We start from the raw sequence: 21,196 nt of genomic DNA on the forward strand, positions 1-21,196 counted from the left end.
TGTGTGCAACCAATGATGTTGTACAATTGAAATAAACTATAAAAAGTTAGTTGTGTTGTTGATGGTAAGAATAAATTGCGCCAGTTGAGAGATATTGCGTTTAGTGGAGAAACGCGTTGTTCAGTTATTAATTTTTCATTCGAGTCAGATGATGCTTGAAATTTATAATTTCCAACGAACCGTCAACGTCAACATTTGAGACACAGACGTTGGTTGCGCAAAGTGTTTGCTTGCGTACGCTGCTTGATTTGCTTCTTTCACTTTCTTCCCCCTTCCTACTCCCAAAGCATCTCGCTGTTAACAGTATATTTTTACGTGGTTGCTTGAATATCGGTTTGGTGTTGAATTTCAGTCGCGGATGATCAACGTATTTTTTCTCAATGTTGGACGACTGCTCAATTTCGATTTATCCTTTGCGACGAAAAGTGTTGAAGTGTTGCAAGAGCAAATCGCCTTGCAAACTGCGGTGCCGGTCGGTGAGCAGATTTTGCTCCTCAGCGGCGGAGTTGTCCTTTGTGGGCAGAAGAATTTGTCGAGCTATACAAGCGCCGGAACCGAGTCGAATCCGATATTTGTCGTCTCCCGCATCACAACCAAAGATGACATAGCCAAAGACAAGCAGCTTAACGACAGAGAATTTGAAAGCATTGCCGAGGTGAGTTGTGGAGAAACTGCAATTTATTGTCACAATTGCTATTTTTAAAAGTAGGTAAATGTCATTTGAATCATTTCCATCAATTGGGCACCAACAGCTTGTGCAATTGTTGTTTATTTTGCAAATTTTTGCAAGAATGAAATGCAATTTTCAATTGTTGAATTATTTTTTTTCTTGCAGATTGCAGTCGAAGCGGATAATGAATTGCAACGGTTGGGTCGTACGATGCGATGCAGCCGTGAAGCCGTGACTTGTTGTATCAATTTGGCAAAAAGAATCAAGAACATGTTCGCCCAATTGTCGAACGCCTGCTTCCGCATGTTCGACGAACAGCATCTCGTCTACCAGGGCTGGTGCGCCGTGGTTGCGAATCTCGACGACACGTTGGCTTTGTTCCGCAAGCGGATCCAACGACTGGTACGCAAACGTGAACGTCTGGCCAACTGCGAAGCCGGCATCCGGGATCTGTTGACCAAATTGCCGGACATTTTGGAAACGATGAAACGCGTACCAATAGTCGAACCGTTGGTCAATTCCAAATTGGCCCACTGTTCACCGGGGGCGGTGGTCGATTTGGATATGTCGGTTGAAAAGCCGGCCGCTTGTTTCGCTCCCAAAACCCCGACCACGTTGTTCTGCTGGATCGACAGTTTGAACGAGGAGATCAACTTGTACAATTTGAAAGAACAAATTCAAACCGACCTGGATTCTATTCTGAATCCGACAGTGCAGAAATGTTTGGACAATTGGGCGCAAGTTTGTGTTTTTCGCGAAGATGATGTGAAAATGAAAAAAATCAAAGGTATCGCGTTGAGATTCCAACAATTGGAAGGTTGTGTGGAAAAGATGAAAGAGCTCGTGACGGATGTGAATTTGTTCTGCGAATTTGTCTGCTCGCGTGAAGATCAGATGCGAATATGCAACGACGCGTCCGTACTCGAAGGGGTTTACGGTAGTATTATCAATACGTTGTCGGAGATGATGTCGAAGCAGAAAGCTACTCACGATACGGCCGTACGTTTCAGCGAAGCCAAAGCTGAACTGTTGGACAATATAAGACGTCGACTGGACTGGGTGCACGAAGTGCACGAATATATTCAAACTACCGACAGGGAAGTTTTCATTCACAGGGAGCGAATGTACATGCTTCATCGACGATTGGATCTGTTGAAACAGCTACGATTGGCTCCTGTTTTGTACGCGTCGTCGGTTGTGGAAATCAAACGTCGCACAATTTTGAGAAATCAATTTCTCGACTGGGCTGGGCAAGTTTCGGAAAAAGCGAAAAAACTGTTCACCGAAGAAACTCAACATCGAAAAAATATCGCTATGCAATTGGATCGACACTTTTTGCGCGCCCTGTTCCCCTGCTTGGATTCGCCATTTCCCGCTTTCGCGATGGACACTCCCGAAAGTGTCGACTCCTATTTGCCGAACATAGACGATTTGCACATTGAACAGATTCGCACCGGGGCTCCGGAATTGGCGCCATTTTTACAACTTGGCCACAACAAAGTCGGTCTTGGTTCCACCGACGTGGACAAAACCGACTGCAGTGGCGGTAAAATGGTCCCTTCGGCTGGTCGGACACCTCTGGTCGAAGAAGTACCATTTAAAATGGCGACGAATTCGCCGTCGTTTTTCCACAGCATGGATAACGTGTCCGGCACGCCGAGTTCGTTGAATTTGAGGTCGGTTAGTGAAATTGAAATTTGTGAAGAATCGTTGAAAATGAAAGAAGAAGAAAGCACCATTGAAATGGAGGTATTTTATACTGATTTATTCGGACAATTTCAAATCCAATTATTCTGTTGCAGAAAGAATGCTTGCCAACGCGATCTACACCAATTACCGTCGTACCACGGACTCGTGAAAATAGCAGAGTCGGCTCATATCCGATGTGTTGTTCCCGGGCGGCCCACAGTTTCGAACGGCTGTCTGGTGGTGGTCTTGGTGGTGAAATGACGGCGGAATGCGAAGCGTTCGTACAACGCAATTACAAAGTCCATCCATTGTCGCCAGATTTCATCTCAGTCAGTCCTTGTCCGACTGAAATACAAGAAAAGTATCATTTCTACCAGTAGTATTGTGTTTTTATTTTTCCCCGTAATATATTGGATAGTTCAGCTTCCTTCTTTTTTTGTTTTTTTTGCAGCATGTTACCCCAGGTCGTCGGTTCAGCTTCTTCGTTGACCAGATCGTTGGACATCAGTACACCGGGTAGTTTGGCTCATCGTAAGCTCGTCTTCGACATGAAACGCATCAACGAACAGTTGAACAACAATTGCTCTTCGGATGCGGTCAGTTTGCACCAACGTCTGCAGTCCATCTCTTCGACGGCACTGTTGTTGAAAGATTCACTGTCCTCTTGGAAGGCGGAATTTCGCTCGTTGAGAGTCGATGTGGCAGATGAGCTCCAATCTGTCAGACGTTCTTGCAACGAACAGATGGAATTGTTGAAAGCCAACCTGGAGCGCAGTTTAAATCACACTGTCAACACTAGAATAAGCCAAATGAAAAGTGCCAACAAAACAACATCACTTGTCGATTTCCACTGTCAAGTTCAAGTATGCGGTTTAAAGTTCAATGGGGGATGTTTATTTACTGTTTGACATGTTGTTTTGTTTCAGATGGAATCGGTCGACAGAGTTTGCGAAACTGAACAGCGAAAGTAATGCAAAAAATTCTGTTCTGTTTTATTTATCAATTTTCAGTTGTAAAATTGGCTTATTAATTATTATTATTATTTAAGCTATCGAAAGGCTGCATGTTGTTCATCAACTGAACTACTACTGCCAATTGATGATGGCGATGTGGAGGAGAATGACAACGATGAGGATGTGATTTTGAAAGAATCCCACAACTTGGTGAACTATTTGAAAGAAACATACGAAAAGAGAGCGACCGAGTTGAAATCAGTTATTGAAAAATTGAAACAATTTGGCATTAGTGAACATTCGTTGGCTGCTTCTTTCGAATCGTTTCCGTTCTCGTCGTCTGTTCGCCTGTTTAACGGCAACGGCTCGTTGTTGTCAACCCCATTCGACGACAATCACTCACAGGCGGTTTACAGTAATCGTAAAATTTGAACTTGAAAATCATCATTTTCAAAATTTCTAATTTTACCCATGTATATTTAGAATTGGACAGCTCTTCGAGCGACAAAAGCAGTGCTGTTGTTGCCAACGATGTTTCCAGTTGTGTGGAATTTATTCTCAGTCACGTGAGTTGTGAAGTGCAGCCGCAGAGGATTGGCGCCGAAAAAGTCGACCGTTCAACGCAGACCAAGCTCGATTGTAAAATATCCGTCGTCAATATCGAGCCTGGAGATATTGTATTGGTCGTTTTCGAACCGAAAATCGAATCGTTCGTCGTGTTCTGCTTGCCGACCACAATTCACGTACTGACCGAATCTTCAATAAAAAATTTGGACCTTTCGAAAGACGGCTCCTCTGACCAAGGCAAGTGGAATTTTGGTCGAGTTATAAGAAAGCAGCATTGTCAGGCGAAAAAGGAATCCAACCGATACAAACTACCGACCGGCTCCAAATTTTATCGTGTTACTGTCGAACCAATAGGTGCGAGAAATGACTTGTAACATTCTCGTTGTTGTTTTACACGCTCTCTTTCTTTCTCGCTTGCCGTTTCTTATGTTCATGTTATGGTGTATATTATTTTATTTATTCAAATTTACAACAAACAAACAAACATGCATACATACATACACACACACGGCGGACATAAATACGTGTACATTTTATATATATATATATATTGTTCTTTTAGAATCGCAGAAACAGCTTGTTTATTACGTGCTCAACGCCTTTTGTTATATACATACGTTAATACATACATACATGTATGTATACATTTATATATATATATATATATATCATGGTTCTTGTTCAATTAAAAAAGCAATTCTTCTTTCATATGAATTTATTTTTTTTATTCAATTAAAAAATAATATAAAATTCGTGCATAAAAAATACAAACCAACTGTTATTTTTAATTAAAAACTATTTCGTCGCTCAGAAATTTTTCAACAAGTATTTTGAAAAATATACTTGTGGTAAATTAACGAATTAAAAAGGCGTCGTCAGTAATAATCAGTCCAGTCGTCATCGCTGGAATTGTTCGGATCTACAATGGGAAAAGACGCAAATGAAAATCATCAATCACAATTTCTCCAATCATGCAACAGACAATATTTCAAAATAGTTACCAATTTTAAATGGAACAGTTTTTGGCCACGGGTCTGATTTCCTGAAATTATGAAAAAATTAATTTATTAAAAAAATTTAACAATACTTCATTTCACATTGTTATCACTAATATTAAAACAAAAAAAAGAATTCTTACTTTCCATTATTCGTATCTGGCTCTTCAGGAAATGCATCTGAAAAATTGCAACATTTCAATTTTTGTACAACATATACATACATATATATATACCAAATTCTGTAAAATCAAAGTCATCGCTTGAGTCGCCAGTTTCCAAATTTGATAAACTTGTCACTACATTTCCCAATACACTGTCTCTATCAAATTCTAAAATAAATTTAATTATATTAAAAGAACAAGAACAAAAAAGCATTTAACAAAGCCGAGAGACCACTGGATTTGCAATAATTGGAAAGTTTACTGTCCAAATTGCGCAACCATTCGCTGGTGCAAACAGTGGATAAATCTGAAAAATAAGCAACATTATTATTATTAATAAATTTAATTTCAATAAATGTCTACTTGAAAAGATTCCACTTCCGCGTAGCGGTTCAGAATAATTTGCTTTGAAAAATTCATTAATCGTGTGCGCTAGCAATAGCAAACTTTGCAACGGTGAAAAATGAATTTTGAAATTTTGTCTAAAAGAAAATTTGTTCTTTTTTTAATTACACATTTCCAACAATAATAAAAAAGTATGCAAGTATTATTTACTTGTATTCATCAATTTTTTCAATTTGTCGTTCAATAAAACGGAACAGCTTATCATTGCTGAGCAGCTAAAGTAAAGAATACAAGAATACAAATTATCGTATAATATTCTTTTTTTGAACATGTAAAAAATGAAACAAAGAAGCTTACATTTTTCAAAAGTAACGAGAATGTAGTTGCCGTTGGAGTTTTGAAGAAGTTTTTGCATATTGGCTTCTCAGATACAATGCATGACATCAATTGGCAAGCATTAACCATGATCATCCAATCCAACGTGTAGTTTTCCATTAAACTCTAGAAAATTTTGAAAAAACTCTATCAATTATATCAAGAATATATGATAAATAAAAAATATATACTAGCAAAGCTTCAACTAGACGTCCTTTATTCAGCATATGATGAACCAACAACGAATGACTGTACAACAGACTGCCTATTAATTTCAATACTACTGACTGCATTTCACGATTCTGATTCTTCTCATTTGCCTAAAAATACAAAATTAATATAAAATAAAATACAAAAAAAACACTACAGTACAATACAAACATTTTCAAGCGATCTGAATAAAATATTAATAAAGATGGATATTTTCCGAGCTATCATTTCCTCGCAGTTGTTATTTAAATAAGGATGAAGCGCTTCTATTGGACCAGCAGCACCGAGCAACTTTGCAGAAATGTACATACTGTGATGAAAAAGAGAAATATTTTTGCAAAATAAAAAAAGAAACCAATTCATCTGAAAATTAATAATTACTTCCCAATTTTTTGATTCGCCTGCACGAGACAGATTAAAATTTTACAAGCATTTAAGAAACATATTTTCGATACATCATGATCAAAGCACGTCGGCTCCAGTTGTACTATTCTATCCATGATGTGCTGCGCAAACGGGGCACTATAATACAATTGTTTTGAAAAAACAAAAGGAAAAAAATTATGAACAAAATTTCACCTTATCAAGTATTCAATCAAACGGTTAGTTACGTAATCGCTTTCCAGAACGGCAACGCAATTTTCAATGGCAGCATATATTTTTCCAAAGAAAAATGTAATATTTTGCAGCAACAATTCTGAAGCGGTAACTTTGAATAAAGAAAGAATTGCACCAATATAATCTTCTTCTTCAAACCACTATGGAAGGGAAATATTCAAAAAATATTATAAAGTATATTTAAATATTTATTCTTTACTTGAAACATTTCATCAGCTACACCTTTATCTTTGCATTCAATTCCAAAATCAATAATGATCGTTGCTATCATATCTGCAACGGGAAAATATTCCAATTGTGAAAAACTTGACGAGCAAATTGCCGAAATCATTTTCAATCGTGAACAGAGCTGAAAAAGAAAATTCATAATAATAATAATAATTATTTTTTTTGAATAAATACTTTACTTCAATATTTCTGTAAGTTGCCAAATATAGTAAAACACGAGTCGCTTGAGCGACAAGAAATGAATTTGGAGAAACGGAATCTTTCAAAAAAGTTGTAATCACTTTCAGGCAGTGTGAATTTTTTAAAACAATTTCTGCCACTTTACACGTAGGTGTGGTCAATATGTCGGCAGCTACTCGACAAAGTCTAAACAACAAAAAAACAAAATGTTTTTTCTAAATTTCATTTTAAAAAGAATTTTCACAGTTTAAATAAATATATATTATAATAATGCCTACCGGAATCGATTGTTAGGTGGTATGGAAACGCATGCTTTCACCAATTTCTCGGCACGAATTTGATTTGAAAAACTGCAACATGATTACAATAGTGTGGAATAAATTTAAAATGAAAAAGAGTCATTTTCCACTTACTAGTCGAAAAGTTCATCAGGCATAAAGTGAGCATGTTGCACAGCATTGGGATGAGCCAAAATGTCCCAAATATCCACATTCTAAAACAAAAATCGTCTTCACACACCCATATATATATACGCATAATTTTCCATATAGACACATGCATATATACAAAATAAATTATATACTAGTAATGAATAAATGAACACGAAATTAAACCTGGTACAATGCAAAAATTAACATATCATCTTTCAACTAACACATTTCAGTGAAACTGGAACAGTAATCTTATTATTATTATTATTATTATTACTATTGCTATTTCCCATAATAAAATTTAAAAAATTAATACAAAAATATTAAATGCGAATACGTGAAAAATAACATTTATAAAACAATTTACACAACCTTGATTATAGAAAAACTGTAAAAAAATGTTTACATACATCACGTTTAAGAAGTTCGTTCAAATCTGTTTCTGGTGCCAAATTCGATTGCCAAAACATGCTTAAAAAGAATAAATTTTCCGAACACTAGAAACAAGTTACAGTACATTTAAACATGCCAAAAGCATAAAGGTAGCATTTTATCAGATTCTATTCAAAACAAAAATAAAGCATTTCTAATATTTGTTTTATTAATTTTTTACACTGGGAGTGTCAGTGGAATGCATTTTTAAATAATGTTGAATATTTTTTGATAAATCGAACCTGCGCAGCAATAATGACGTAGTAGTTTATTGTTACGATGTGGATGCGTATTTTTTCAGAAGTCGACGTACAATCGAGCGTTGCTTGCTGTGACTTTTTCATGTTTGCTGTTTCAGTTTGTTGATTAGTATGTAGTGAATGAAATATTCATAGAAATACTGTTTGTCACCGATTGCACAGTTGAAAAGATATAAATCATTGTTTCTGAACGCAACGATATCAAACCAGCAGTTGCTTAATGGATGGTGATTGAAAACTTGAGGAAGAAATTTATTCAGTAAATTTGATACAGGACATTCGTCAGTTGTGCAATAAGTCCAATGTCATAAACGTACGAATGCTATGAAGAAATTGAAGAAAACTTGCACTTATATTTGTGATCTTGAAGAGGAAACAGAGAGCAGTAATCGAGGCAGCTTGTGATGCGGTTAAAGCGTTTCTGGTCAGACAGAAAATATTAAACAGCTCTCGAAATTCTGTGCATTCGTTTCGGACGTCTGGATGTAAGTCAAGCCAAAATGATTTGTCGAAACTTGTCAACTCACACCGCAGTTAGTAAGGTTAACATCTGTATGCACGAAATGTTTCCAACAATTGCGATTGTCAGAGAAATTATCAAGCCAAAGTTTCCGAACAGCACTCGCAACCGATGAGAAATGAAGTTTTTAAGCTGACTCATCATTGGCACCTCGGTTGAAACCGATTTTACTCTTCTACACGATCAGGTAAGAATTGGGAAACTTTCCCGAGAATTTTCAAATTGAGGATCTGGAAAAACAGCTAAATTATTGCACTTTAGCGTCTCGTCAGTCAGTAAACACGAAATTTCCAGTAATGCCAAATAATAAGTGTCAAGTAGAAGGCTTCACGCGCGTGTATATTTGAAAAAGTAACGTTTGAAATTATATGTTTATTCTTCGTATACTGTGGTGGTACTAAAGCATCGTGAGAAGACTGTTCGAAATTTTGTTTGAAGGTGAAGTTCAAAAACTTATGAAAGAGTTCAGAGATTAATGAAACTGGCCAATTTCATCTTAACAATAGTATCCCCGTGGAGCAAAGTTTTCTGTATAGGAAACAGTTGATTCGAATGCGTATCTGTTTTCCAGAATAGAACAAAGGAAGCAGATCAGTTGGAGCATGAAAGATGGGCTATTAAATCGGGGGAATTATCCACAGAAGACATTTGCCAACTTCTTGAAACATTGTCGAGTGGATTGCAACGTTAATTTTGTGAATCTAAGTATAAATGGATACTTCGATACGAACATTCAAACATGGGAGACATGGTGTTGATTCAAGCAGACATGGATCCGTTGACTGGTAGGTCACCTTCTTGAATATTACAAATGAGAAGACGGAACAGTTTGATCTACTAAAAAAAGACAGCAATGAGTAATTGTACACATGACGACTATATAATTCTTTCATAAAGTCCTAACTTAGCTGTGAAAGCTGTTGATACCAATGAGGTATAATCTTGAATGGAACCGTCCGTGCAGCAAATTATGCTGGTTGCTAGCAGTCTAATGTTATCAAGCGTAGAAAACTGCAAGATGCAAATTCCTGCAGTTTGGTGGAGCAGAATGTCTATTCCGGACTTTGTTCTTTTAAACTGGTTAGGAATCTGTGAATCTTGACAGTTTTATGAAGCTTTATCTTCGATTTGTATACATTATACTTAGCTGTTTATAAATTTAAAACGCTGCAACAGGCAGTCTGTAGATCTTGGTACACTGTCGAGTCCTGTTGTTGAGCGAAGACTACACTGATTTCAAGATTTGTGTGAAAATTAAGGCCTTGGAGCCTTGTTATTCCTACATTACTTGACCATTAATAGCAGGTAATGTGCCCCATATTTTTTGCCTTACACAGATTGCTCTCAGTGCTCAGATGAAAGACTCATCACCACATTACATCTGCAAGTAATTTATGTTACTGGTGAACAAGAAGGAACAAAATCCAAAATTTATCTGACAAATGAATTCTAAGATTTCTTTTCTTCTCTGTTTCTATCATTTTCATATATTGATTTATCTATCAGCATCTGCTTACATATCTTCTTGGCGGATGCCATGTTTCGAATCAGCTAACGTCGCATTATCTGTTTTTCAGGCAAATTCTCAATACAGATTATTAAGATCGTTTTCTCGTTTCATGAATTCATTTTCTTTCTTTCATTTATATCAGCAAAACAGCCTACCTGTTGACAGATTTTATGAAATACTTTTTTCAGTTCAGTTTGGATCTTGAAGCAATTCTTTTACAATTTACACAAAAAATATTTTTGAATTTTTTATTCAAGTAAATTTATTACTGAAGAATCTATCGCTACCAAATAAAAATAACTGCTGAAGCAAGTTCAACAAACTTGTTAAAAATATTGCAACAAAATATGAATTTTTGTGAAACTAATTTTTATCCAAGATTTTTTGTTTGTGTGTAAGTCAAAATTGTATAATAGTTTTAATGTTTCAGATGCGTATATGTGAAAATGCAACAAAATATTACATTTCCAATAACATCCAACTCTGTGATATTGCTTATTTTGACTTGTGTAGTAAAGGATAATGATAATACCATAGCACAAATATGAATTTCATCATTTCTTACAATATATTTATTTGCATATGAATTTCAGGTATATGATATTAAACAATTAGCAGCAACATTTTCATTTAGAAATTCATCAAATTTGTTTATGTAGAATTGAAAAATTGACGTAACTTAGTTTCGGGAAATTTTTCATTTTTTAATTGCATGTCAATTTGCAGCAATTTACAATCATAGCCACCACTTTGCAAAATGATTCACAAACATTTTAGAAAGCATCACCCAAACATAGGTGAGCAGTTTGGCAAAATTTCAAAGTTTTCGACAGAAACCATTGTAAATCAAAGTATATGTGCGAAAATAGTTTTGACCAGGGAAGTTTCTAATGTTCCCATTTGGATGAACATTCAAATTCCAATGCATGCAGATGAAGCGTGCTAAGAAAAAGACGAATACCAAACCAAATACAATTTTGTTGGTGTTCCCTCTTTTTACCAATATCATGATTAATGATGATGCTCTCTGCTCACTGCTTTAAGATATTGGAAATACAGTAATCTGTAGAACTCGTTAGGAGGAATACATTGATATGAATTAAGTACTACAAAAATTAATAAACAAATATATGTGTATGTGCTTAAAGTGAAATGAATGAGAACATTGGACTGAAAGCAATTAATATAAAAATTGTTTTAAAATCATTTATTCATAAACATAATATAAAAATAGAAGAAAACAGTATTGAAAATCACTTTAATTTTAGGATATATTGCAATTTATTGTTCACTATCGATGATTAACATTTGGGAAAAAAACATTGCTTTTAACAATAATTTTATTTAAAAAAGTGCAACGTGCAGATGAATATGATATTTAAAAAAAGAACATTATAATTTATAATTGAAGGAATGTTTTACATATGAATGCTAAAATAGTAAAATGAAATTTGTCAACATAAGTTTCGATTACTTTTACGTAATCGAATGAGTAGTAAAAAAGGAAATGAATCATTCATCTTTTATTGCGGATAATCGTACGGCATTCACTGCTCCATCTGGGGCATTCACAATTTTCTTCACTTTTGGTCGATACACAACTATTCCTCTTTCGTTGATTCGATATTTTATTACAAATGTATATTCTGCATCAAATTCTGATCTTGGTCTTTTTAATACAATGGGAATCAACAGTGCAAACCGCTTCGATCTTTGTTTTTTCTTTCCACGTCTGTCCAATTCCTCATTTAATACATTTTCACTCTGTTCGATCTGAGAATTCTCTGACACTACATCTGTCTCAGGTTCCTTCAAATCATTCTCGACATCCTTACTTCTAGTTCTAATTCTAAAATAAAGTTTTTTTCTTTACTGTTTTTACATGATGTTTGAAAAATTATGCACAATTAATAGTAGTAGTAAGAAGCTGATACAAATTCATTTAAAAGATTATTACATAATTTATTCAAATAATAAATCATTACTTAAATAATTAACACTTCGTGATTGAAAGTATTTAATTATCAGAATGAAAAAATTCACCTGCGGAAGAGGCAGAACATGAACCAGCAGATGATTACCGCGAGACAAGTATAAATGGCACCTTCCATAGGAAAATCCATCCTTGACACTGATGTTTGCTCGAATGAAAGAGTTTATATAAGGGAAAAATTGTTTAAAGCATTTTTACTTTAAAATTTTGCTCACTATGTTTAAACAGTAGTTTTAAAGTACAGTAAGCTTATTCTTATGCGCTTCAAACTGGTGTAAAGTGTAAAAAATTATACTTACACTTGTTATGTGAAAAAATTGAAAAGAAAAGTTAATATTTGAAACATGAACAAATTCCATCTTCATGAAATTACAATTTTTATTAATGTGTTTTCTTTTGCAACTCAATTTGAATATTACCAAAAAACAAGGTTTCAATTTTTCAAATATTTTGTTGATGTTCCTTCTATTTACTTACGATCATAATAATTAATGATGGTGCTTCTTGTTTTTTATAATCAAACAAAATGCCAGAGTAATTCAAAATGCTAAAAAACAGCAAATTTGCGGAAAGTCTCTTTGCTCATTTCTTTAAGATTTATGAATGTAAAAGCACCAATTTAAAAAATTCGTTTAAAGGAACACATTGATATGAATTAAGCTTTACAACAATTAATAAACAGATAGATATATGTGCTCAAAGTGCATGCATATGCACGATTAAATTCAGGAATAACATACAGGAAATGCATGAATTTCCTTGCTTATTACAAAGACCTACCTTTTGTGGTCAACCAGAATAAAATCTAACAGTTAACATGAATATGCATAACTATTTACAAATTATTATGCATCATAATGGTGCAACATCTGATCAAAACTGATTATTGACATTTTAAAATACTATGTCTTCATAGCTTGGAATATATTTGTTGCTTTGAAGTTGTAAATTTAAATAATTTGGCCAACAGAAAATTAAAACTAATTATTTCGATCGATGACAAAAAACTTCATAAAATGAAATACTAGTAATTAAAAAAAAATTTTTTCAATTATTAAATAAAATGAAAGATGTTTCATTTATTTTCTTCAAAAGAGCATCTGTGTTGATTCTGCATTCAGACGTCGTGACATCACATGACATTATTATTAATAATGCTATTACTACCATAAAATTCTTTACATCTAGAATTTATTTATTGCAACTTATCAACAATAATTATCAATAATTTCTAAATAAGTCCGCTTTCAAATATTTCACATTGTTGCCGGAATTCATCCAACTGGACGGATCGAAGACCTGTTCATAAACAGAGAGGGATTTTTCCAACAGTACAGGCACAGTAACTTCGTAAGCTGAACCACAGTTGTCATAGTTGGCCAACGGAGTTGGGATGTAGTGGAAATTGGAGGCGGATTTTGTCAGACGAAACGGTGCGCTGAGTTTTCTCTCCGCTTCCGCCGGTTTAGTGAACAAGTATATGTCCACATATTGTTGGCACTTTGATAAATCATCCCGACTCAACGAGTGCAATTCAAAGCCGTAACAATCGCGACAGGATGCAAGTTTGTAAGGGGAGAATTTACACTGTAATATCCCTTTGTCTAGGTTCGAATTTTCATATTTCATCATCGCATCTTTCCAATCTGCCGAATAGATAACTTCAACGTCACTTTTGGCACCTTCTTCATCGCTGCTGGATTCATCTTCACCATCTTGTTCCGTGTTTTCTTAAAATTGCATATGATGAATGGGCACAAAAATCAGAAAAAAAAACAAACAGAAAATTTACTTGAAAAATTTTCCACCCGTTCAGCCCTGCTTTTGCCGGTGCGACGATTTTTGAACCACTGAACCATCGACGCCGAAGCGATCGTATTTTCCGTCGTGTTGGCGACGGTCGAAATCCATCGACTCGGCAATGCAAGCAGTTCGCTGAAATCGGTCAACTCTTCCACTTTGTAAAAATAATCGACCACCAACCGCTGCTGCCACGGTGGCAGTTCGCCAATTGGCAAATGACCGTATGATAAGTGATTTTCAAGATCACTGAAAAAGGAGCAATAATCCACGCAGCAGGTGAACGTCGGCTTTTCGCGAACGCAAGTGGTCAATTCTTTGGGCAAGAGCAACGTTTTCCCAGTACAAGGGACTACAACGCCCAAGAACAAATTGATCGCGTTCTGCTTGTCAAAGTCGACAAAATTATTGCTATAATAACGGGACAGTGTTTGTATAACATCCCGACTGCGTTCTTGCAAATTTGCCGTCTTTTTGTACGTTTTGATGCTGTGAACCAACTGCGAACCGGCGTACTGCATGGCCAACGCGTCGCCGTGTTCATCGTAAAGCGTCTCAAGCAGACGACAAAATTCATGATCCATACTCAAATACGGTTCACTGAGAATACCTTAAATTTTATTTTTTTAAACAACAACTGACAAATCAAAATATACGGATCGAAAAGCCATCTTTACCCATTGAATACAGTTGATAAGCGAAAGCGACTTTTCCAGTTACAAATTGAGCCACGTTGGTTCTGTCCAAACAGTCGACGCAGTTTGTTCGTGGGATTCCGGACTGGAACAGAAATGTCCCATCCGAAGAGGTGTGATGCTCTTCGGGTTTGACAAAATCCGCACAACGAAGCCGACAACAGAAAGGCATGCAGAACGACTGAAACCAACCGCACAACAGCAACACCAAATAGCTGATCTCTTCCAATTTGGCCATCGAGTCGGCCACTTTGTGACATCTGGCCATGTCGAAGGTCAAATAAAGTATCGCTTTGGATGGAGTCAAAAATTGATTCAAATAATTGATCGACGCCTGCAACTCTTCGTGCAAGATGCTCTCATGACGACGTTTTTCCCGACGTTTCACCAAATTGATCACAACAATCGGTCCACCGTATCTGGCCAACAAATTCTACACACAAAGCATAGAGATATGCAAATTATTCGGAAAATGAGAAGAAAAATCAATCCAAACACTACTGAAATTACCCTGAAATGATTGCCAGCAATACAGGCGAACGGATCAGCCAGGTCGATTTGTATGGGCGGTTTGCCGACCACTTTGGTAATATCCTGAGACCAGATCAACGGGACAGAACCTCTCAGTTGAACGAAGCTGGAAAAGCTGCCCAATTTGAAATCCATCACCGAACGGTTGTACAAAATTTGTTCGGTCTCCACTTCGTTGGCCACGTCCCCGTCGTAACTGGCCCCACGTTTGAGGAATCGGGTGCCGGCGAATTTTTTCGACCGTCTGGCAATCAACACCAACCTCAAACAACAGGACGGCAAGTTGATCGGAAAATGGCCCACGAAACCGTGCACCAGAGGCAAAAGCCATTCGGCTTTGACGCCGGCTTCGACCATCGGCTTCATCAAATAGCTGTTCCAGACGAAGCGATCGTGCCAGTGCTTGGTCGGCTCGGTCGCGTTGCTTTGCAACGTGCGACTCAAATCGTAAGTGTAGCAAAAGTAGAAGCTGGTCGACAACAGGATACTTTGGAAAATTTTACAATATTTCAATTCTTCCATTGATCTGCTGTTTTCGTCGAACAACGCCAGCATTGCAGTCTCTTCAACTTTGAATATTGTATGAAAACCAATCTCGACCAACGGTATCGCTTTGCTCACTACCAGCATGTAGTAGCCGTTCAAAAAACGCGCGAAACCAGCAATGCCATAACAACTCAGGGTGCGATTTTCCAATGAATTTCCCTCTTCACCTGGATCGCCATTTTTTTGACAATTTCTCTTCACGGTACATTCATCCACGCAAGTCAAAATTTCATTCTTCAAAATTAAAAACAGCATTTTGTTTCAAAGAAAAAATATCATCCTTCCACAAATTGCATACAATAATAATAATAATTATTATTATTATTATTACCAATTCTTGCTGCGAATAGGAGTGTCCATCTTCGATTAGTGTTAGCGTTTCTGCTTTTTCCACTTTCAACAGATGATACGAATCATCACCGTAATGCGCTCCAGTCAAATAGAAACGGGAAGGAGTTTCATAGATGAGCACTTTTTGAAATGGAATCGAACAAGGCATCTTTGCAAAAAAAATTACATTTCAATTTTGCAACTACGAACCTCATTCACACAAGATATTGCAAATGAAGAGAAACATCACTTTTCCCAATTCATATATACATACGCTGAAAATCAAATAATCCACGAATTGAAACATTTAATAATATTATCAATCAAATTTTCACTCGATCACAAAACCTCAATGAAACCTAACAATCACTAATCACATAACGTACAACAACAAACCGGAGATCTAAAACATCACACCCTCTTACACACACTTACTGGTGTGTGTAGGTGAAATATTTTACGATGAACATTCTTTGAAATCAATTATTTTATAATAATTTTTAAAAAAAGCAAATATATTCATTAACATTCGCCACGTTGGTTGCAACAAACTAGCTGAGATGTTTCCAAAGTATTCTGCTCACGATGATGAAGTAGATAAGAAAATGTTAATGTAAACTGAAAATACAGGCGAATGTATCCATAAGAAAGTTCGCACATAGCTCTAAAAATAAATACTATAAACACACCAAAAATAAAATAAAATAAAATTAAATAAAACATACAATGCCCAATCTGATAATGTGACTGTCACGTTCAATCCGATCGGATAAAAGCTTGACAATTTCGGTACAACAACAGTCGACTTGTTAAACCCGTATCCAATAACTTCACTACGGCTTGGGAAAACCATTTTCGACACTTTACTCGATGCATTTGTCACTTCAATATCGTAAAAATTTTCATTCGACACGTTAACAAATGTCTAAATTAAAACAACAGAAAAAAAATTTTCAAATATGATCATTTATACAAACAAATATAATACATTTTTTATACACAGATATTTATTTCTTGTTTTTCAAAATAAAAACATTATTACTGAGAAACAATTTAATAATTAATTTGTTCTTATTTGGAGCAAAATATTTTTTTTTCAAAAAAATCATTTTGCTTTGAATTTTACACGCTTGCTGCTGAAGCAATTACTAGTGAATTTTCAGTACATTTTACATTTGAATATGCAGGATAATTACAACTCAAATACAAAGTATGAAAAGTTCTAATAAACTGGTTTCATTCTGTAGAAAATGTTACAAAATAAAACTTTAACATAACAACAAAATTATAATTGGAACAAAATTGGCGTAAATTTAATTATAATGCGTCTTTTTGAAGAGCATCAAGTAATTGTTAAGACTAGTTTGCAACAGAAATTCACGAATCAAACTTCAACATCTCCTTCTTCAATTTCAAGTTTGAAATTTGTTATACTTTTATAAGATAAAAAACTTCAGATAAGCTTCCATAATGACTGATTGTTCGCTAAATTTGTACTAAAAGAAAATGATATTCTATTCTATTCTATTCCATCTTACCATAAAGTTCACTTTCATCGTTTTTCCAGGTTCATAGGACTGCAAAAATACTTCTGTAACTGCCAAACTATTTGAAAATACATTGATCGTCCTTGGAAGCAAGAAGTACAACGCCAGCCCAGAAAGTAACAAACAAATCAAAATTGAAGAAATAACCCACATCCAACTAAAATTATTAAAATTTAACGCAACAGTTGCTTTTCCTGCACTTATAATAATTAATCAACGACAATTATTTATAAAAAAAATATTCTTTATTATAAATACTGTCAATCAAATGATATTCAAAAATCAGTAAATAAGCAAAACTCAGTTTACAGAATAATTCATATGGCTGATTTTTAAAAAAGCACAGAATATCTGTCTAAATAATAATCGAAAAGCAAGTAACAACAAAGATGAGTTAAGCAAGTCAACAGCTTTTCTCAAATAAAAACACTATAAAACGGAAATAAATACATACGTTTTCGAAGGTTTCAAACGTTTGTCACTAAATGGTATCAGAGCCACCAGTTCATCCTCTCGATCTGCAGTTCAAATTTTCATCGAAATAAAATGAAACAACCACAGAGCTTGTCATACTCACTCACCTCTTGGAATATATCCCTTTCCTGAACACGATGCACATACTATGCAGTTCATCGATTCAGAGCCAGAAATGGCAGCTATTGGTGATTTTTGATCAACTACTATTGTTTGCATCTTTCAAATCACCAATCTGATTTCAGAATTTCTATATCGCACATTGCTAATTTAAAAATAAAAAAAACAGGTATGTTTTCATCCGCAATTTACAACAACAGTAAATATAACCGACATTTAATTGTATTGCTACCTTAAAACAAGTCTGCTTCAATTATGTAAGTCAGTCATCAGACAGTAGTTTATTCAATACTGAACATCAAGTATAAATTTTCAAAAAATAAAAAAAACATTTTTCCAAAAATTTAAATGTTTTCGTTTTATGGAAAAAACAAAACAATTCAATCAGAATTAAAAATTTATTTCAAATTTCTTATTTAACGTGACAATAACAAATTGAAACGATCACCTACTTTACATTTTCATTTAACGTAAAATACTTTGACAAACAAAATAGTTAAAAATACATACATATGTAGTCACAGTATGCTTGGTAATGAAAGTAAAAATAAAACTCAAGTAAGAAAATCTAAAACAATAAATTTCTAAACAAATACTAAACAAACATTGCGTTAAATTTAAGTGCGGTTTTTATAGTTTATTTTTAAATTAATTACTATTATTTGAGATAACAGGATTTCAATGTTTGCTAAAATACTGGATGGGCTTCATTCAAGTCGTGACAAACACGTCAAATTGACGACATAACAATTAAGCTTTCCTTATTTACATTGCCAGTATTTATTTATTAAAACAATAATTATAATTGCAGCTTGTTTGCAGCACAGCAGTTGAACAATTAGTTGATAAAATGTGCGAATATACTTCGCTCTACTACGACAACAATAAACGACCTTAACCCGAAATGGTCTCGTTTATCCAAACATTACTTACAATGCAGTATGCTCATCAAAAACCATTCAACTACGCATTAAAGATAACGTTTTTTTCCTTTATTCATTCAAAACTACGGAAGTATGAAAATAAAACTAAAAATTCTGTAGATCTCACCGGTGAAAGCACCCCATTTTGCTGCAACAGCCTTGAAAAAACATTTGGAGAATAAATAACCTTTTATTTATAATTATTTACAATACATGCAAACAGCAGTAGTAAATGTGCAAGCTTTCAACTACCGGCATTTTAATTAACTGTTGTTCAAAATAAAAAAAGAAAGAATCTTAAATGCAAAACAACATGTTATCAAAACTGAAATCATCACAATCGAGATTCAATGAATCATCGGTCCACTCTTTTCCAGCTGCATCATTATTTTCTAAGCCAAAATCATCTTGACCGGTAGCAAAAATTTGCGTCCAATCCACCATGTCCAATTCACACTGCGTATCAAAAGAAATAGGCGAAATGGACGATTGTTCGACAGAAGAGTCAGACGGTGCCAGTGAATTTAGCAGAGCAAAATCTCTGGAGTCCGCGAATGAAAGAGGTGACAAAGCGCTCGACATGTCCAAAGCTGCTGCATGCATTGTTTTCGCGCTACTTGAAGACAGGTAACAGTGGTCATGCATTATGGTGGCCACAGCTGCTGGACTGCATGGTGACACCGAATCTTGGAATTTTCTTTGGCAATCATTTTCTCCAAAAAAGCAAACATCTTCTTCACACAAAGCTTGCTGAAAAAAGGCAAACACAACAAATTACAATCGTCAAAAAGTCTATAGTCATTGAAAACAATCTCAACGCACCCCTGATGTTGTCGCTGGATTAGATATTGATTCGACGGCTTCAAACTGTGTCCCATCGTAGGGATCAGGCAAAACAGACTCCGTAGCATCAAAATACATCGGGCAACCTGCGCCTTCGGCAGAGGTGCATTAATGAATTCTGCAGATTCAACGGCTGCCGCAACGTATTCAGCACCACACGAGGATGATTCGCCTTTGCCTGTAAAAAAATTTTTTTAATTAAAAAATCCACAGACAACTATTCATTAAAAGTTTTCTTTTCCGTATTTACTGGCCAGTAAAGCTTGCAAGCGCTCATTTTCTTCACGCAATTGTCTGTTCGTAATTTCCAGCTCTTTCAAACTAGTACGCAAATACAAATTTTCTGTCTGCAACAATGCGGCATTGTTTTCCAAATTAGCGAGCGCTTTCTTTTTACGATCACGTGCACACTGCGCAGCAACGCGATTCTTCAACTTCCTGTCCATTATACATACAATAAAAAAACAATACAACGTACACAGTAAAAGTCAAAATTCAATTATCAATACCTTCGTTGCAGCTTCTGTTCCACTGTTAAATTATTCAAACATTCTCGCTTTCTCGGCCGCAACCGACTGGCGCCAACATTCATTTTGCTCAGTTCTTCCATATCATTTTCACTATACAGTGTCAGATATGGCTGATTCGTTAAAAACACAAAGTCACTCGGAAACAGAGTGCTTTCCATTTTCGCGCGCAGAGAAAGTTATGAAACACTACATACCCAGCCAACACAACAGCGACACTAAAGACGACGTGTCGTAATGTTATTTGCTACTGTGATACAGTAAGAATAAATAATCAAGTACAAATTTGCAAAATAAATAAGTATAAATTATTTATCAGTTTTTGTTTTTACGTAAAATAAATATTAATTGTATCGATCATATTGTATATATTTTATTTTACTTTTTAAAATAAAAAAGCTAGCATTATGTGATATTTATCCCAGCAAAAAGCAAATATTCTTATTGTTGTGGTGTAAATGTAAAAACCAAAATAAATTTCTGGGACAATACATTTTTAAAATGATAATTTCAAAATAATAAATGCCATTTTCAAAATCCTAACTTGAAAAAGTGTACTGATTTTTCAACATTTCGAGGAGTAAAGCTTTTTTAATTTGAAAAAATAAATTTTTGAAATTAAAGTAAAAAATTAAATAAATCAGTGTTTAATGGTCAGCATATGAAGATGTTGGCAACGTTTAGTGGGCACGTCAACGCAAAATAAATGACATGTAAATG

General features: G+C 35.0%; 7 protein-coding genes across 7 annotated transcripts; 2 read left to right on the plus strand and 5 right to left on the minus strand.

The window, feature by feature from the left end:
• The first annotated feature begins 358 nt into the window (after positions 1-358).
• Positions 359-4,253, plus strand: Tsp_02061 (hypothetical protein). The gene is made up of 5 exons (XM_003377805.1): positions 359-655; positions 836-2,419; positions 2,473-2,720; positions 2,811-3,229; positions 3,796-4,253. The coding sequence occupies exons 1-5, from the start codon at positions 359-361 to the stop codon at positions 4,251-4,253; spliced, it is 3,006 nt and encodes a 1,001-aa protein (XP_003377853.1).
• A 501-nt stretch (positions 4,254-4,754) lies between these two features.
• Tsp_02060 (hypothetical protein) lies at positions 4,755-7,895 on the minus strand. The gene is made up of 17 exons (XM_003377806.1): positions 7,836-7,895; positions 7,408-7,487; positions 7,273-7,344; positions 6,994-7,180; positions 6,786-6,935; positions 6,548-6,726; positions 6,350-6,490; positions 6,140-6,278; positions 5,950-6,078; positions 5,741-5,884; positions 5,594-5,658; positions 5,402-5,520; positions 5,301-5,345; positions 5,111-5,206; positions 5,018-5,054; positions 4,881-4,921; positions 4,755-4,798 (listed from the first exon to the last, which is right to left on the minus strand). The coding sequence occupies exons 1-17, from the start codon at positions 7,893-7,895 to the stop codon at positions 4,755-4,757; spliced, it is 1,728 nt and encodes a 575-aa protein (XP_003377854.1).
• A 1,688-nt stretch (positions 7,896-9,583) lies between these two features.
• Positions 9,584-10,695, plus strand: Tsp_02059 (putative chromo' (CHRromatin Organization MOdifier) domain protein). The gene is made up of 4 exons (XM_003377807.1): positions 9,584-9,703; positions 10,144-10,205; positions 10,422-10,472; positions 10,578-10,695. Exons 1-4 carry the CDS (start codon positions 9,584-9,586, stop codon positions 10,693-10,695), a joined length of 351 nt encoding a protein of 116 aa, XP_003377855.1.
• Positions 10,696-11,659: 964 nt separating this feature from the next.
• Positions 11,660-12,270, minus strand: Tsp_02058 (hypothetical protein). Its single transcript, XM_003377808.1, has 2 exons — positions 12,191-12,270; positions 11,660-11,996 (listed from the first exon to the last, which is right to left on the minus strand). The coding sequence occupies exons 1-2, from the start codon at positions 12,268-12,270 to the stop codon at positions 11,660-11,662; spliced, it is 417 nt and encodes a 138-aa protein (XP_003377856.1).
• A 1,091-nt stretch (positions 12,271-13,361) lies between these two features.
• Positions 13,362-16,211, minus strand: Tsp_02057 (SAC domain-containing protein 3). Its single transcript, XM_003377809.1, has 7 exons — positions 16,044-16,211; positions 15,737-15,946; positions 15,310-15,653; positions 15,146-15,272; positions 14,597-15,068; positions 13,933-14,550; positions 13,362-13,870 (listed from the first exon to the last, which is right to left on the minus strand). The coding sequence occupies exons 1-7, from the start codon at positions 16,209-16,211 to the stop codon at positions 13,362-13,364; spliced, it is 2,448 nt and encodes an 815-aa protein (XP_003377857.1).
• A 353-nt stretch (positions 16,212-16,564) lies between these two features.
• On the minus strand, positions 16,565-18,282 carry Tsp_02056 (transmembrane protein 106B). Its single transcript, XM_003377810.1, has 6 exons — positions 18,171-18,282; positions 18,044-18,107; positions 17,662-17,746; positions 17,581-17,619; positions 16,768-16,967; positions 16,565-16,706 (listed from the first exon to the last, which is right to left on the minus strand). The coding sequence occupies exons 1-6, from the start codon at positions 18,280-18,282 to the stop codon at positions 16,565-16,567; spliced, it is 642 nt and encodes a 213-aa protein (XP_003377858.1).
• An 897-nt stretch (positions 18,283-19,179) lies between these two features.
• Tsp_02055 (x-box-binding protein 1) lies at positions 19,180-20,637 on the minus strand. The gene is made up of 5 exons (XM_003377811.1): positions 20,459-20,637; positions 20,200-20,387; positions 19,916-20,127; positions 19,420-19,856; positions 19,180-19,264 (listed from the first exon to the last, which is right to left on the minus strand). The coding sequence occupies exons 1-5, from the start codon at positions 20,635-20,637 to the stop codon at positions 19,180-19,182; spliced, it is 1,101 nt and encodes a 366-aa protein (XP_003377859.1).
• Between the last annotated feature and the right edge of the window lie 559 nt (positions 20,638-21,196).

This window comes from Trichinella spiralis, assembly GCF_000181795.1.
Source record: "Trichinella spiralis strain ISS 195 chromosome Unknown Scfld4, whole genome shotgun sequence".
NCBI lineage: Eukaryota > Metazoa > Nematoda > Enoplea > Trichinellida > Trichinellidae > Trichinella > Trichinella spiralis.